Here is a 16876-nt window from a genome sequence, read left to right on the forward strand (position 1 = left end):
CTGCTGAGTTGGCAGCAATGTGACGAGTGAGGTGGCAACTTTTTCGGTGCGATTCACGAATGGTTAAAAGGATTTAAAATTTTCCAAAATCAGCAAAACTGACCGATTTTGAAAGATTTGGATATAACTGATGAAACTCACAAGAAATTGATATTTTATTGAGATTAATCCTAATAATTAAAATAATTTATAACATGTACTAAATATAGGGATTAAAGTTATAATTTTCATAGAATTTGGAAGATGCTATGCCACTGAAGTTTTTTTTTTTGTCTAAGATGGTAATCAACTCTTTAGAGTCTCAAATGTTAATTTGTTAGTTACCGAGACATGGTTCGAATTCACAACATCTTGATGCACTTAGAGATGCCTTATCCATCTAAGCTAGGTCCACATTAGCTATGCCACTGAAGTGGCTCTATTAAAAACTGCACATTTAAAAAGCATGAATTTCCTGCAACCAAGGGTATGAATTTTTTTGTTCTTACCATTGTTGACTAGTTGTGACTAGAACTAGAATATATTGCCATGTCTATATATGTATGCAAAGAAACAACATAATTTCAATATCTCCCATTTCATAATTCTATAGCAATGTATACTTCTACTAAAATTTCAGATGATGCTATAGTGAGAAGATCTGCTAATTATCTTCCTTCAATTTGGGATTATGATTTTATTCAATCCCTTAGAAGTGAATATATGGTAAAGTAAAGCAATGTTATTCCTCTTCTTCATTATATTTGGGGCGCCATTGGTCCCTATTCAACAAGTATTATCATTTTCTTTTCTCTTTTTCACTGGTGAAATTTAAATTAAAAATTATTGGGTTAATTATAAAAAATCAATTTTAAAAGAGTTCTTTTTTTGCATAATTTTATAGCGTTATATACATCTACTTATTACTTTTTTCCGGTTTAGTATTTTTACAATTTATTTTTTTGGTTTAGTAGTTTACAATTTATATTTTCGATTCGGTTTAGTACTTTTACATTTTATTTTTCGGTTGGGTTTGATTTGAACATAATTGTTTTAGTTGAAGTCTAGTAAACTGAACCGAAATAATCGAACTAACAATCCGACTGGACAAATGGGTCTGGTTCGATATGAAACTTTTTGGTTTGATTGGATTTGGTTCTAAAAAATAATGAATTTTGATTTTGTGTTGGCTTGATTTGGTTCGGTTCGGTTTAATATTATAAAAGATATGATTTTAACTTTATTTTTTTTTTGAACATAATTACTCTGTTATTTAAGTTCTAAAATTAAACGAACAAAAATCCGATGAAACCGGCGTGATCGGTTTGAATTGGAAAATTTTAATCTTTAAAATTTTGGCTCGATTTAGTTCAGTTCAAGTTGGCATTTAAAAAAATTGATTGTTTGATTTAGTTCGGTTTTAGAGTATTTTTTTTAGTTAAGCTCTAATATAAACCGAACTAAAGCCATCAAACTAAACCAAAAAATTGACTGAAACAACCGGTTTGAAAAATATAAATTCTTAAACTGTTGGTTCGATTTTGAAAATGTTAATTTTTTATTCGGTTCAATTCGATTTGAAATGAAATGAAAGTATATTCCATAAAAAGAACCAATCTTATTTTTTTTATATTCTTTTATTGATATGTAGTATCAGATAAATTATTTAAAAAACCATAAAAAAGTATTCTAAATTTTTAATTATTTTATTAAAATTAGTTTTTAATATAAACTTTTAATAATTACATATTATTATTTATTTATTAAATTTTAATTTTTCTCATAAGAATAAAAAGTTCATTCTCATAAATTAGGGGAAAATGGGTGATTTCTATGAAGGTAATCGCATTTCCATTTCTAAATAAATTTTAATAAAATAAATACAAATAATGGAAGCCATTCATTTTTAATCTCTCCTTATCTACTAACCGATCAAAATGCCCCTTATATCCTTTGCTATGCCATTGATTATATCAGTAATTACTCTTGAGTGCATGCATATTTGTCTTTTATATATTAATAATTGTTTTATTATTAGCTCCCATTCTAAATTTAATGATCAATAAATTTATTTTGTGTCTGGCAAATCCAGGGAGAGCAAAACATTGCAAAAGTGGAGAAGTTGAAAGAAGAGGTGAAGATGATGTTTAAAGAAGCAACAAGTCCTTTAAATAAACTTGAAATGATTGATTGCATGCAAAGACTTGGTTTTTCATACCTTTTTAAGAATGAAATAGAAGCAGCTTTGCAAATATTACACAACAATTATATCCATCTTGGTCATGCACACAATGAAGAGGAATTACATGCCACTGCTCTTGAATTTAGACTGTTAAGACAACATGGATATTTTATAAATCAAGGTATATAGTGATTTATCCTTACGAGTTAAATTATGTTTTTGGGAAAAATAAGTTTTAAAATAATTTGTCTAAACTGGTAAAAATATTTTCTTGAAAATATACTTGACAAATAATATTGTAGATGTATTTTAAAAAAAACAAACGGTACAATGGTCTTAATACGTTTGTCAAATATACTTGAGAAATAACATTATAAATTTATTTTTTTAAAACAAACAGGTACAATGGTCTTATCTACCCACAAATCTAATATATTTGTCAAATATACCATGTTTTTAAAATAATCTCATATTTACCGTCACATTGTCGACCTTTGTTAAATATACATACACACGATCAATTTGGATCTGATGTAGCGCGATACTATACGTCTATGTGTATAAAATAAATCTCGAGTGGTGTATATAAAATCGCGTCACATTAGCTCCAGATCGATAGAGGATATATTTGGCAAAGATTGAAAAGGTGATATAGATATAAACATTTTTCTTATACCAATAAATTGATTTTGTTTGAGAACAGATGTTTTTACTAGATTCATGGATGAGAAAAGAGAGTTGAAGGATTGTCATAGAGGTGATTTGAAAGGAATACTAAATCTGTATGAAGCTTCATATGTTTTGCTAGAAGGTGAGAATGTATTAGAAGAAGCCCAAGTATTGTGTATCAAACATCTTCAAGAATTTGTGAAAGAAAAAAATATTATTGGTGAAGAAGAATATTTGGTAATGCTAGCAAGTCATGCTTTAAAGCTTCCTTCGCACTGGAGGATGCAAAGGTTGGAGACCAGGTGGTTCATTGATGTGTATGAGCATAATAAGGACATGAAAATGAAACCAACATTTCTTCAGCTTGCCAAATTGGAATTCAACATGGTGCAAGCTATTCACCAACAAGATCTCAAACAAGTCTCCAGGTACTCATCATATTATTATTTTTTTGATTAATTACGTACGTTAGATTGTCGGTTAATATGATTAATGTTTTTGATTTAAAATTTAAGGGTTAATTACATATAAAATCACCACTTCTACACGATTTTTTAAAAATAACGCGACTTTTAAAACGTATCAATTCAGAACATCACCTTCCATTTCTTTTCGAAAACAATATGGGCACGTTTTTAGATAAAATTCTGCTGACTAGGACATCCGAAGGGTCTGCCACTTGTCCTGCCACGTCAGCAAAAATACCACTAAAAATTGCCGATGTTGTTTTTGAAAAGAAACAAAAGGTGGTGCCATGAATTGACACGTTTTAAAGGTCGAGTTATTTTTGAAAATTCGTGTAAAGGTGGTGATTTTATATGTGATTAACCCAAAATTTAATTGATTAAAAATTTACTTTAAGGGTTTAAATAATTCTTTTATAATGTTTAGATGGTTGATATGAAACTTTTACCAAAAAGTTCATACTTCATAATATTTAGATGATTAAAATGAACTTTCTTTACCGAAAAGTTCATATAATTTTGAGGGTTGAAATGACCCATTGGCCGAAATTCTCCTTGTTTAAAAGCTTAAAAGCTGGTTTCAAACCTCCTCCACTAGTAGAGGGAAAAAGGCAAGCCTTGTACAATTCAAGCTATTCATCTATTTTTTATTAACTTCAATTCAAGCTATTCATCTATTTTTATTTTTCATTAACTTAATTTTTTTCATTTAAATAAGATGGTGGAAAAAGACTGAATTAGGTGAAAAGTTGGGATTTGCTAGAGACAGAATGGTGGAGATTTTCTTTTGGAGTGTGGGGGCAATTTCCGAGCCTGAATATGGATATTCAAGGACAATATTATCAAAATTAGGAGAACTCTTAACAGTCATTGATGACATTTATGATATATATGGTAGCTTGGATGAGTTGGAGTTGTTTACAGATGCAATTATAAGGTACATTCATGTCTTTTGAACAGCAAAAATATATTTTATATAGATGTAATTTGAATGCTAAAATCTCAGATGTTAATAGTTAAAAATTTAATGCCATCATATTATCATGGGTCAATTACATATAAAATCATCACCTTTACACGAAATTGCAAAAATAACACGACCTTTAAAACGTGGCAATTCAGGGCACCACCTTTCATTTCTTTTCAAAAACAACATGAGCACATTTTTAGTGGTATTTTTGAAAATTGACACGTTTTAAAGGCCGTGTTATTTTTGAAAATTCCTATAAATGTGGTGATTTTATATGTAATTAACCCTATTATCATTGAGGCCATATGTTGAGATTTAATCTGTTAAAATGTGAATGTGAATGCTTGAATGCAAGATCTCTACCCTCTAAAAAAAAAGCCCCACCATTAAATCACACCACCTAGTTATAGCAAAAAAATAAGGCCATAAAATTTATCGTCTTATCTTTTTAGTGTTCAAATTTGTCCCAATTCGATGAACAAATTTAACTTTACACACAAATTACTAAATTTAATTTTTTTACTCTATAATATCTATCTTTACTACATTTATTAAATAAGTAATTTACATAATAAGTAAAATAATTGATTTAAAATAATTCATGAAATACACATAAAATTACTTTGATTATTAACATTATCAAAGATCATTTAAGTAATATTATCATAAAATTATGATCAATCTAGTTTAGTGTTAATTACTAATTCAATTAAGGTAAAATTTCCTTTTAAATTAAAATATCTACGTCTTATAATAATTGCGACTAATTTTGTTAATTTTTTTTCAATCCTGTTTTAATTGAAAGGTTTGTTGCAAGTTCAAATTTTTACGTCCCACCTTTTAAATTCAATTTTTTACGTTCTATATCAATTGAGACCAATTTTTTAAAACTATATCAAATTTTGATGAGATGTCTTTTATTTTAATGTATGAAATAATAGAAATATTTAAAAAATATTTTATGTTCTAATTTAAATATTTAAAAATATCTGATTATATTTTGGTTTGATCGAAATTGATAAAGGATGTAAAGGTTTGAATTTAAAAAGTGAAAAACAAAGATTGAGACTCAATTATAACAAACTTTCTATAATTACAAAAACTAAAAATTTAATTGCAATTGATAAAAAAACTCCGAAAGATTTGAATTTAAAGATAATTTGACATTCAATTAAAATATTTTAAAGATTTACAATATTGAGAAATTTTAAAAAATTAAAACATTTATATTTTGAAAAAGAAAATCATAATAGGATAAATATAAGTACTACAAATGTTATGCAATATGATTTTATCTATCATATTTTCAATAAAAATTATAAATAATTATGATAAATATAATTTTGTAATTTGTGATAAATATATTTAATTTTAAAAATTATGATAATTTAATCCGTCAATTTAGGAAAAGTTGGACACGAATTAAAGTTTAAAAACAGTTTTGAAGAGAAAAAATAGTTCGTGGATGATTAATATAAATTATTTGATATAATTATTATAGTTTACTCCCTCCGTCCCAATAGAATTGTCCATTTTGAAAAAAACAAATTTATCCTAAAATGTTTTATACACTTTCAAAAAGTAGCTAACTTTTACACTCAATTTTCTTTTATTATCCCTATTTAAAATCCACAAATAAATAAATTAAAAGTAAATTGCAAGTGGACCCTATTACAAAAAAAGTAAGGAAAATTTTATAAAATCCATAAATAATAATTGATTTTCTTAAACTGTGTGATAAAGGTAAAGTGGACAACTCTATTGAGACGGAGGGAGTATTAAATTAACAAATTAAATTATATATATAATTATTTTGTTTTACTATTATTTTGACTGCTGCATATTTTTATTTTAGGTGGGATACGAATGCCATGGATGGACTCCCTGACTATATGAAAATATGTTTTCTTGCTACCTACAACTGCATCAATGAATTGGCTTTTGATGTTCTCAAAAATCAAAATCTTCACATTATCTCTTACTTAAAGAAAGAGGTAATGCTTCTTTTCTGTCATCTTCTTTAACTAAAAGCTTAAAAAAAATTCTTCATGTTATTTAAATAGAGCATATAAGATTTTAAATTGTTTTTGACCATTTGACCCTCAAGACTTTTAAATAGTGCACAAAACTCTTTAAAGTTTTTGGAAAAAATATTAATCCCTTTTCATATATTTTTTAACACTTAATCCTTCAAATTTTTAGTTATTTTTGTAAATTTTTTCATGCACAAGGTTTATTTGAGCCATTTAAAAACATTAAAGATTTAAATGGCCAAAAAAAATAAAAAAAAATATTATCTACTTTTTTGGAATAACTTGAAGAGTGTTTTTTTTTTTCACCTTCTGCCTTTTTAAAAATACTAGTTTCGCATTACGTGCTATGCACGTGGCTCGTAACGTAATTTTTCAATGAATATATTAGTAAATTTATTATAATTATATCAATTTTTTTATTTATAATTATTATTAAATAGTTAAGAAATTTTGTAAAAGTAAATATAATATATTCGGTTATTAAATTTTTTTCATACTGAATTTATTCTTCTTTTGGTTTTATAATAACCATAATAACCATAATTAACTTAAATTTATTAATAATATCTTTAAAAATAATAAAATAGAAATTTATATAATAATATATTGACGAAATACAGTATTTTATAACTAAATTGTTTCCAAATAATTTAGCTACCTATTCAATTGGAGATAATTTAGCTATTTATTCTAATTAGGACTTTAATTACAATAGTGATTAATTAAATAACTAATTAGTTAATGACTATAAAACCTTTATTTAGTAGTAAATTGAAAAGGATTGTTCAGTAAATTTGCCTGTCCCCCCCCCCCCATCCGTACTTTTATATATAGTATAGATAGATAGATAGATATGTTTCATCGGCTCAATTTAGAATATAAAAGAAAAAGATTAATCTTAAAATAGATTAAAAAAATCAGTTTAATACAATATTCTTAAAATTTTATCATATGCGTATATGAAACAACTTGCATTAATACAAGGAATAAACAAATGGTCAAATAAAGAGAGAAGGCTAAACAATGACCCTAATCTTGCCATCAAATCTTTTGTAGCCTGTTAATATTTTTTGAGGTTTAATTATGACATTTATGTTATTAAAATTTAAAATTTGCACCCCTTTTTAAAATGCTGTTATTCAAAACGTTAATATAAAAGGGGTGTAAATTTTAGATTTTAGTAATATGGTAGTCATAATTAAATCTCAAAAAATAAAAATCGCTATAAGAGCCTGGGTGACAGTATTAGAATTATTTTTTAGCCCTTTCCCTCAAATAAATAGCATGCTTAATATATTTTACCCTAAATTTTGGACTTGGTTTTCCGGATATGTACTTATTTCTTTAATATTGAGAAGAAAAAAAGAAGAATAACTTGTAATTTAGCTTCTGGATTTGAAAATATGATATTTAGAGTATTTATGAAAGAATAAGAGTTAATTCGGCCCTCAAATTTATTTGTCGGGGTCAAAAAAGTTATTTTTAATTGTTTTCAGTCAATTAGATCTAAAAAAACTTGTGTTTCGTAATCAAATAGATCATTTTAGTCAATTAGGTCACAAAACTTGTATCTGGGAGTCAGATGAGTCCGAACTTTAGGTATACATATAAGGAATTACCTAATCTAAATTAAGATAGTTTGGAATCTAATTAATGAAAAAATTATAAATAAATTATTGACACAAAAATACAAGTTTGATGATTTAATTGATTAAAAAAATTAAAAATAATTTATTTAATCTTAAAATACAAATTACCAGATTTACCCTTTATTTGTATTTTTTTCGAATTCACCAAATTTCATTAAATCGAATACGAAACAGTTATATTTTTTAAAAAATTCGGAAAAATACAAAAACTAAACTCGATGACCTGATATGGAATAAACAACATACTGCTTTAATTGTAGATCTATTTACGAAAATAAAAAAATAAATTATCTAACTGTTTTGCTAATAAAATACAATTTTCGATCAAACTTTTCATAAATTTACATCTATATTTGTACCTAAGGACAATATCTTGTAAAATATTAGTATTAAGATAGTATGAGTTTCAACTCTCTAATAAGTAGATAGCTAGTCCTTACTAGTCATCACATTTCAAAAACAAAAAATTATTTGACACTCACATAAAGTATTTCAAATAAATAGATAGCTACTCTCTCTCTGGTTCATAATACTTATCGCATTTGAAAATTATTTTTGGTTCATAATATTTGTCTTTAATAAAACATTTATTGCTAGTTATCAAATTTAGCCCTAGTAATAAATAACTTAATAAGATTTAAAGAGCTAATCGAACATAAAAATAGTACTCCCTCCGTCCATTCTTAGTTGTCGTTTTAGGCAAATAATTTTGTCCATCAATAGTTGTCATTTTAGGACTTTTATGTGATTTTTACAATAGTATTCCAAACTTGACCTTCTTATTAAATCACTTCATTAAACGATAGTTCAATTTTCAAAACTAAAATCATCCAATAGTAGGTTAATAACTCTATTTTCAAAACTAAATTTTCAATAATGGAGTTCATAAATAGGGTTATATTAGTCTTTATACTTATAATTTAAAACAAAAGAAGCACTTTTTTAATCTTAGCAATCTAGTCTAAAGCGACAACTAAAAATGGACAGAGGGAGTAGTAATTAATATGGACATTTAGTAAAAGTAGATACAAATAAAGACATATTTATTACTTTTTTAATTTATGTGAAATGGCCAAATGCGACAAATATTATGGACCGAAAGGAGTAATCCTTACATAAAATTAAAAAAAGGATTAGCTATCTACATAAACTATTTCAAATAAAAAAATTAATGTTCTTAAATATTTATTAACTTAAACATAGAAAGATGGGGTTTCCTTAGCTATGATTAAAAAAATCTTTTAGTAATTGTAGCTAACTCTATCAAATTAACTAATTAAGGTTAATTAAATTTACCTTACAATTGTAGATTGAATTATTCTTTTTTCTAATTTTAATTGGGTGATTTTAACAATGATGGACAACTATTAAGTGAATTTCACATAAATAAAACAAACTCAATTGAGAAAAAAGTGATAAACTTACATACAATTAAAACAATACTATAATTGATAAGAAATTGTTAATATTGATAAACCCAATAAATTTGTAATTTTTTTATTTCAATAGGTCTAAACTAAATTAATAAGAGTTATCAATAAATTATTGGTCTAATGGTGTAACATCCTATTAAAATTATAGTTTAATTTTTTCTTGTAAACGCTATAATAATAATAAAAAAATTCTAACATGTTGAATTTGCAGTGGGCAGGTATATGTAAGGCATATTTATTAGAGGCGAAATGGTATTATAGTGGATACATACCAAGCTTGCAAGAATATTTGGAAAATAGATGGGTTTCCATTGCTATGCCATTGGTGTTCGTCCATGCCTTTTTTACAATCCCAAATCAAATTTCAGAGGAAACAATAACATGCTTAGAAGGGTCTCCCGATATGATTCAGCTCTCATCTTTGATTTGTGGACTTGCAGATGATCTCGGAACATCCTCGGTACGTATTTCCGTTTAGCTTAATGTTTTAAAAATACCCGACGTTTTTAAATAATGTCAATTTTAATTATAATTTTTAAAAATATCAATTTTAGCTGATTTTCAATTAACATATTTCAATTTTACCTTTTTCTATTTGTTTCTACTATGACCATTTCGGAATTTATATACTAATTTTTATAAGTATTTTCCAAATGATTCATTAGAAAGTATTTTCCCAATGAATAAAGGTTACATTGGGTTAGAATTAAAAATATTATGAAAGATTTAATATTTTTAAAACGAATGAGTAATAGACTAAAATTAGATTATACTTATTGAAACTTGACTAAAATTAGTATTTTTGAAAGTTTTGACTAGAATTGATTTTTCTCAAAGAGATTTGTTATTTTTAATACAAAAGGCTTTTTTTTCTGCATATAAAATCTTGGCCTAATTGTAGAAAAATCCGACCTTTGTCTGTTTGCAATTTAAACTATATTTTTTCATTTTATAATACTATCCCAATTTTATTTCTTTCATTATGATTCTATTCAATTTTCATTTGAATTTTTATACTAACTCAATAATTAGTAAAATTCATGCTTCAAAATTTCAAATTTAATTTGTAATATAAACAAATTGAAAATAACGTTAATATCTAATTCTAAATTCTCTAATTTTGATGGTTGAAGTAAAAAAATAAATTTGAATCTAAATTTAATGAGAAAGACAAATAAAGCAAAAGGGTATTGTATCGAGGTGAAATGTTGAAAAAAAGAAATTATATAAAATTATTTTTTATTTTAAGTTTAAATACTGTTTTTTTTTGAATTCCAATAAGATCAAGAACTACAAATTTAAAGAATATAGTATTATGTAAGACGCCAGACCGACATGAAATAATATTATTTTACTCGATTGCTTTATTAGTTTGAAATGTGACGAAATACAAACATCTAAATATGGCCGTATAATCTTTTATTTTAATTATATATTCAGCTAGAGATAAAGAGAGGAGATAATCCTAAATCAATTCAATGTTACATGCATGAAACTGGAGCTTCAGAAGAAGAAGCTCGTAAACATTTACGTTATCTTATTGGTGAAGCGTGGAAAAAATTAAATAAGGAGAAAATGAATAATACTATATTCTCGCAAGCATTCATGGGACTACTAATTAACATGGCAAGAACAACTCAATTTATTTATCAGAGTGGAGATGGATTCGGTGGTGAAGATCGCAAAATTAAGGATCAGATCACATCTTTATTTATTCAACCCATTACTATGATAGACTAATCTATAGTTCAAAATATACAATTTTTTTCTATTGTTTTTTGCTTGTTTATTTGTAAAATAAAAAGACACGTATAATAGAGAATATATCTGCTGCTGCACCAAAGCTCTTCTCTTGCTGCTCAAAGCTTCTCCTGTTGCGGACTTGTAATGGCCGACTGGATACAACTAGATAGGAGCTCGCAACAACTTATTTAGTATAGTGTAAAACGGCTATTCATTTTGTGTATAAATATAGATTAGATTTCATCTTAATTAATCAAAGTTTTGTAATTCTAAAACTTCAATCAATATATTTCAGTTCTCTGTTTGGTTTCTGATATGGTATCAGAGCAGGTCCGGCCCGGGATCATGCATTGCCGCGTTTCAGATTGAGTGTTTCTTTCCCGTTTAACTGTACTTGATGTCCAGTCCCAGCAGTTCCGTGATTTCAGATTTATTGATTTGTTTCTTCTCCGTTGTATCGATCTGGATGTCCAACCCCGGCGATCCGGATTGAGTTTAATTCAGTTTATGAGCATTGCGATCGTGACTCAAAGTTCAATTTCAGGTTCTTATCATATTTATACACAAAATTAATTAGAGTTTAATTATGCCTAATTAGTATTTAAATATGATTAATTATAATAAATTATGATTAATTAGAAATCCACTCTCCAATTAAGGTGCCACGTCATCATAAGGGTGTTTTTGAGACGGGTTTGCCAAGTTCAAAGTAAAAGTAATCCGGTTTTTCTAATTTGAACGTTTTTGATACTTTGTGCCAAGTTAAGGGAGTAAAGTAATCCTTTGTTCTAAGTTGAAGAAGTGGCATATGAATAATAGCCGTTTTTTTTCCTTCCCTAAAGCTTATGTGTGTGGAAATGACGTCGTTTCATATTTCGTTCTCCTTTAATGGCTAAGTGGATCAGAGTGGAGTTGGTATATAAGAGGTAGGGCTGAGTAGCAGTGAGAGTAGAAAAGAAATGGAGGGAGAAGATTACAAATACCATAGAATACAAGACGCCCTCACTTCCATTAACCAAAAAGTCAGTCTCTTCGGTTCCGTTATCGAGATCGGCTTACCAAGGAAAACCAGAGGCACCGGTATGAGTCTGGTTCTGAGCCTCTATTTTTTGTTTGAAATGAGTATATGCTTACTAACTTATTATTATTTTTGTACAGATTGGGTTTGCACTCTCAAAATAATAGACGACTCGTTTTGCAAAAATGGGCTCACAGTTAATATGTTCTCTTCCACTGTGGAAATGCTTCCTCGTATACTATCTCTCGGTGATATTATTCAGCTCTCTCGTGTTCTGGTACATTCACCTTAATCTCTAATACTTGAAAGGCCTTGTTTAGAGCTAGGTAGCACGGATACGGGGATACGGGACACGGGAAATGGGAGACGCGGAGAAACGGTGTTATTTTAAGGTTTCTATGTAAAAAATTAAGTTTGGTATCCGAAACGCCAAAGTGTCCCGAAACGGGACACGTTAATTGAATGAAGTGTCCGTGCTACCTAGGTTTAGAGTGATATCTTGTGCCACATTTCCATTCAATTGAATTCTTGCACAAACACATTCAAAAAATTTAGCTTGTGAATTGACATCCTACATTTGAGGAAGTAGTATTTGGTATCTCTCAACTTAATATAAAGAACATTTTGAAAGCAATAAAATCAGTGTATAATAGCATGATTTCACATTACATCAACTTCTTTCTCACAATTTTGATTTGGGTTAGGGTTAGGTTCAAACAATTTGCTCGTTTCCCGTATAATTGATTTTACTGCTCTTTTTTTACGTCTTAGTTTCTATTGTGACTGTTGCCTCTTAGAAATAAAAATCTTTTTTGTTTTTTGAAAATGGAACCTAATTATGCCAAAACATGGGGTATGTGTTTATGCAGATCAAGAGTCATCATGGAGAAGCCAATGCAGTTTTTAACAAGTCCTACTCTTGGTTTGCTTTATATGAAGCAAAAATTGATGGAGACTTTCTTCCTTATCAATGCTCCCCAAAATATAATCCAAGAGACGATAACTTTAATTATGTTTCGGCCTTGAGAAAATGGCTTGCTGACTTTCGTCTTGATGATGGTATTTCGTTTACCCAAATTTTATTTGAATCTTGAGCATTTGATAATGGTATTTTCATTGCTAATTTGGTATTATATGTTTATGGTCGCTACAATTTTCGCTTTTGGGAGAATAATGCTTTGATGATTGAAAAGAACTTGGTATTAGCCTGCATTTGTCTTTGTTAAAATGGTTTTTCATAGACCATTCTGTTAATTTGATGTTTGGATCCTAAGTTTCTGCACTTAGTTTTTGATAAAACGACTGTATTCAATTTGCTATACGACCATAATTGTTTTTTCATCACATTATCAGACTTGTATATAAAATGGTTTATCCAACAAGCTTCTTTTGTTCTTTAGGATATACTTGATACAATATTCTTTTATTCCTTAGAAATGCAAAAGCCTTTTTGTTGCTGCATAGTGCAGCTTGTTTGGTTAATGAATGAATCTTGAAACTGAACTAATTCATCAAGACACATTACAAAGCCCAAATTCATCATCTGCTATATCTCGATGCTCGCTTATTTGATCCCTTGCACAATTTCTGAAAGCAAGATGTTGCCACTTAGATTGCAAATTGCAAATATTTGATGTTCCATGATGGTGGTGATTTCCACAAAGTCGAAGAGAAAGTTTCAGTTCCTTACACATGCTTCCTGTAAATTAGTTATTTGTGTTATCTAACTTTAAAATGCTGTACTTTTGTACTTTCTTCATCTTGTTTAACAGCTGATATGCATTTCTGCTATAGGTTCAGATAGCTTCATTTTCTTGCGAGAGATGAAAGAAAGAGAACAAGCTACTTTAGCTTGCAAAGTGAGTCAACTGATTTTATCTGTTTCTTATGCTACTTGGGTTTTGGAACGCATCTCTACCCCTTCGAAGATTTTTCAGAGTGAAAAGTATTTGTATTTTCTTCTTATCTCTCCTTTCATTGTTCTCACCTCACTAGCATTCACGGCTTCATCTTTCAATGTTTGATCATAGGTGCTTCACATATGCAAAGTTTCTGAAAAACAATGGATGGTGCTTCTATGGGATGGGACTGATTCTCCACCAAATAAGATAGACTCAAAGTGAGTTCCCTTATTAAAAGTTGTATAACTATTAGTTTTGATCATTGACACAAAAAGCATGGCATTATCATTCAGTGATATTGAAATCTCTTTTATTTGTAAAAGGGTTGGAGTGCTTAACCACTTTTTTTTTAATCATTTGCAGACTTTATTTCTTTAACTTTGTCTGGAAATCTTTCTTTCATATTTAACTAGTCCTTTACATTCCTCTTTTGAAACATGGATGATTTTAAATTTGATTAATAAACTGTTGCACACCAACTTTGGGCATCTTAATGAACTAAGTTTAATTTGTTTGCTTCCTAATCCACTAACACTGTCTACTTTCACTAGATTGGAGAATAAATGGGAAAAGCCATTTCCCTTACAAGTGGAGCCCCTTCCGTTGGCGAGAGATATATCATGTACATTTCCAGCTGTTGGTACGATATTACGGGTTATGATTGACCAAGAAAATGAGAAGCATGTCCTACATTTACTGAATATCGGCAAATGGGTGAAGTTTCTCAGCATACTTTGTGAAGTGCACGTAGGATTGTGGCGTGGTGTGTTGACGCCCTTCACAAAGCTACGTTATATTTCAAATGAGAGTCCAATTGCTTTAGCATGCCAGAAGTGAGTATGTTTTCAATGCGAGTGTCTTACTTAGAGTAAACTATTTTTCTTTATGTTCTTGCCACGTGTTTCTGACCAAATCTGATATGCATTTTGCATTATGAACTTGATGCGAGTCAGGTCTTCCGACGCCCGATTGTCATCAAGGTCTAGGCGCATCCCATATTGGTGCTTTGCTTGGCATTCAAGTGTTACAGGTTTCACATTGTACTGTCTTGTGAATGATTATAGTTTTAGAATGCTTTTCTGATTAGCCGTCATATAATCCACTTTTCTTTAACAGTTCTATAGTAAATCTTAGCTTTAGTGATAATTGATCCATTTTGTATCTTCCTATCTTGCCTTCTTCCCTTGGAGTTTTTAATTTATTCATATATTTCCCGTTTTCTCTCAGAGATTGATTATGACGGTACGACTTTTGTCACATTAATGGATGTTCTAACCCATTCACAGGTATGATGTTCGTATGCAGACTTTTTTGCTTATCATTGTTGATATGTTGTATGCTTCATGCAGTCTTAACATGTCTTCAGGACTGTTTTCGTTGTGCCACTCTATTTACAGACTCTTTTTTGTCTGAGGTTTTCTCATTTCATCTGTGTGTTGTCATACGGCATTGCTCTTCTATGGGAAGAATTGCGCCCTTGCATTATATTGCATTGACAAGTATTTGACCTGGTGCATTGAAATTTTAGCCAGGCATTACTATTATAAGCCCATTTTATAATATATTGGAATTTACAGCTATATCCAATTTTACATTTCCAACAAGTGAAGATGAGAATATATAGTTGATAAGACTAGACTGTTTGGTTAACCCTGTTTTTGTGATTTGCTATTTTGGAAGCAAAAAGAGTCGGTATAAGCTATCATTTTGTTTTGAAAACTGCCTTGTAATCTTGTCATGTAAAGCGATTTAACTATGTTTTCCTACTACATGTGTATCTGGAAATGATATTAAATGGATCCGCCACAACCTGACATGACTTGTTGCTGTTTGATTTTCTAACTTATCAGGTAACAGCTAAATTCAAGTGTATAGTTCGGGCAGTGGCTGCATTTCCATGGGAAGTAGAGGATTATTGCAATTCTGATGGAACTTATGGGATCAGACTGACCATCGAGGATCCAACTGCCAGAATCCATGCTTATATATATGCAGAAGATGGGGTGAGAACCATAAACATGTTTCATTACATGTATTATTTACTAAATCCAGTGAACACGTTAAAATGAAACTCTAGTTTTTTCCGGAAGTTGAGAGATTTAGTTGTTCCTTATGGATTGACATTGAGAATTGGTGACAGGAGGAGTTTTTTGGTGGTCATCCTTCCATTGATGTACTGAGAAACAAGAGAAACACGTTGCTTGGCGTAGCTGTAAACGACGAGGGAAAGGAAGTTACGGGCGCTCCCAGAAATCCTCCATGGATAGAATGTTGCATAAAATCTTATTATATTGATATAAATAATAAGTGGGGAAGCAGGCATTTTAGAATTTTTGCCACCAAGCATGTAGCCTAAGTAGCATTTTGTTTTATTTTTGTAGCATTCAGAATGTCATATCCGTTAATCTCAGGCAGACAGTTTTAGTAGGAGTTTTCTCAGCATGACAATTTGTATATTAATATTATTATTATGTCATATCAGTTGATGATGAGAAGACAAGTTTATTTTATAAATCACAAAAAATTAGAAGAGCAGAAGAATCTTAAGGGTGTTGGGAAATAGAAGATTTGAACTCCTAAATAACATAATAGCAAATGAGTTAATTTTTTTAAGTTAAATGAGGATACATATATTTAAATTGCAATCATATAATGTCTAGCATAAATGCTTAAAAGCATATAAAACTAGTCACAAGTCTTGTGTATTTACACGGAATCAAATTTATATTTATTTAAATAATAAATTTATTAAAATCCATTTGGATTAAGGATTTTTAACATCCATATTTTTCACAAAATTGATGGATTTTAAATTAATGGAATTTAGAATCCATA

The 16876-nt window shown here is 28.9% G+C and overlaps 2 protein-coding genes across 2 annotated transcripts; both read left to right on the forward strand.

The window, feature by feature from the left end:
• Positions 1 to 556: 556 nt before the first annotated feature.
• Positions 557 to 11537, forward strand: LOC126682595 (terpene synthase 10-like). Its single transcript, XM_050378320.2, has 7 exons — positions 557 to 705; positions 2072 to 2342; positions 2865 to 3258; positions 4013 to 4231; positions 6120 to 6258; positions 9591 to 9839; positions 10820 to 11537. Exons 1-7 carry the CDS (start codon positions 595 to 597, stop codon positions 11117 to 11119), a joined length of 1683 nt encoding a protein of 560 aa, XP_050234277.1. The 5' UTR covers positions 557 to 594; the 3' UTR covers positions 11120 to 11537.
• Positions 11538 to 11989: 452 nt separating this feature from the next.
• LOC126683102 (protection of telomeres protein 1b) lies at positions 11990 to 16530 on the forward strand. Its single transcript, XM_050378937.2, has 10 exons — positions 11990 to 12202; positions 12281 to 12417; positions 13010 to 13199; positions 13935 to 13999; positions 14171 to 14259; positions 14593 to 14874; positions 14995 to 15071; positions 15269 to 15327; positions 15892 to 16044; positions 16182 to 16530. The coding sequence occupies exons 1-10, from the start codon at positions 12082 to 12084 to the stop codon at positions 16395 to 16397; spliced, it is 1389 nt and encodes a 462-aa protein (XP_050234894.1). The 5' UTR covers positions 11990 to 12081; the 3' UTR covers positions 16398 to 16530.
• The last annotated feature ends 346 nt before the right edge of the window (positions 16531 to 16876 follow it).

The sequence above is a fragment of the Mercurialis annua genome, linkage group LG5, assembly GCF_937616625.2.
Source record: "Mercurialis annua linkage group LG5, ddMerAnnu1.2, whole genome shotgun sequence".
In the NCBI taxonomy this organism is placed as follows: domain Eukaryota; kingdom Viridiplantae; phylum Streptophyta; class Magnoliopsida; order Malpighiales; family Euphorbiaceae; genus Mercurialis; species Mercurialis annua.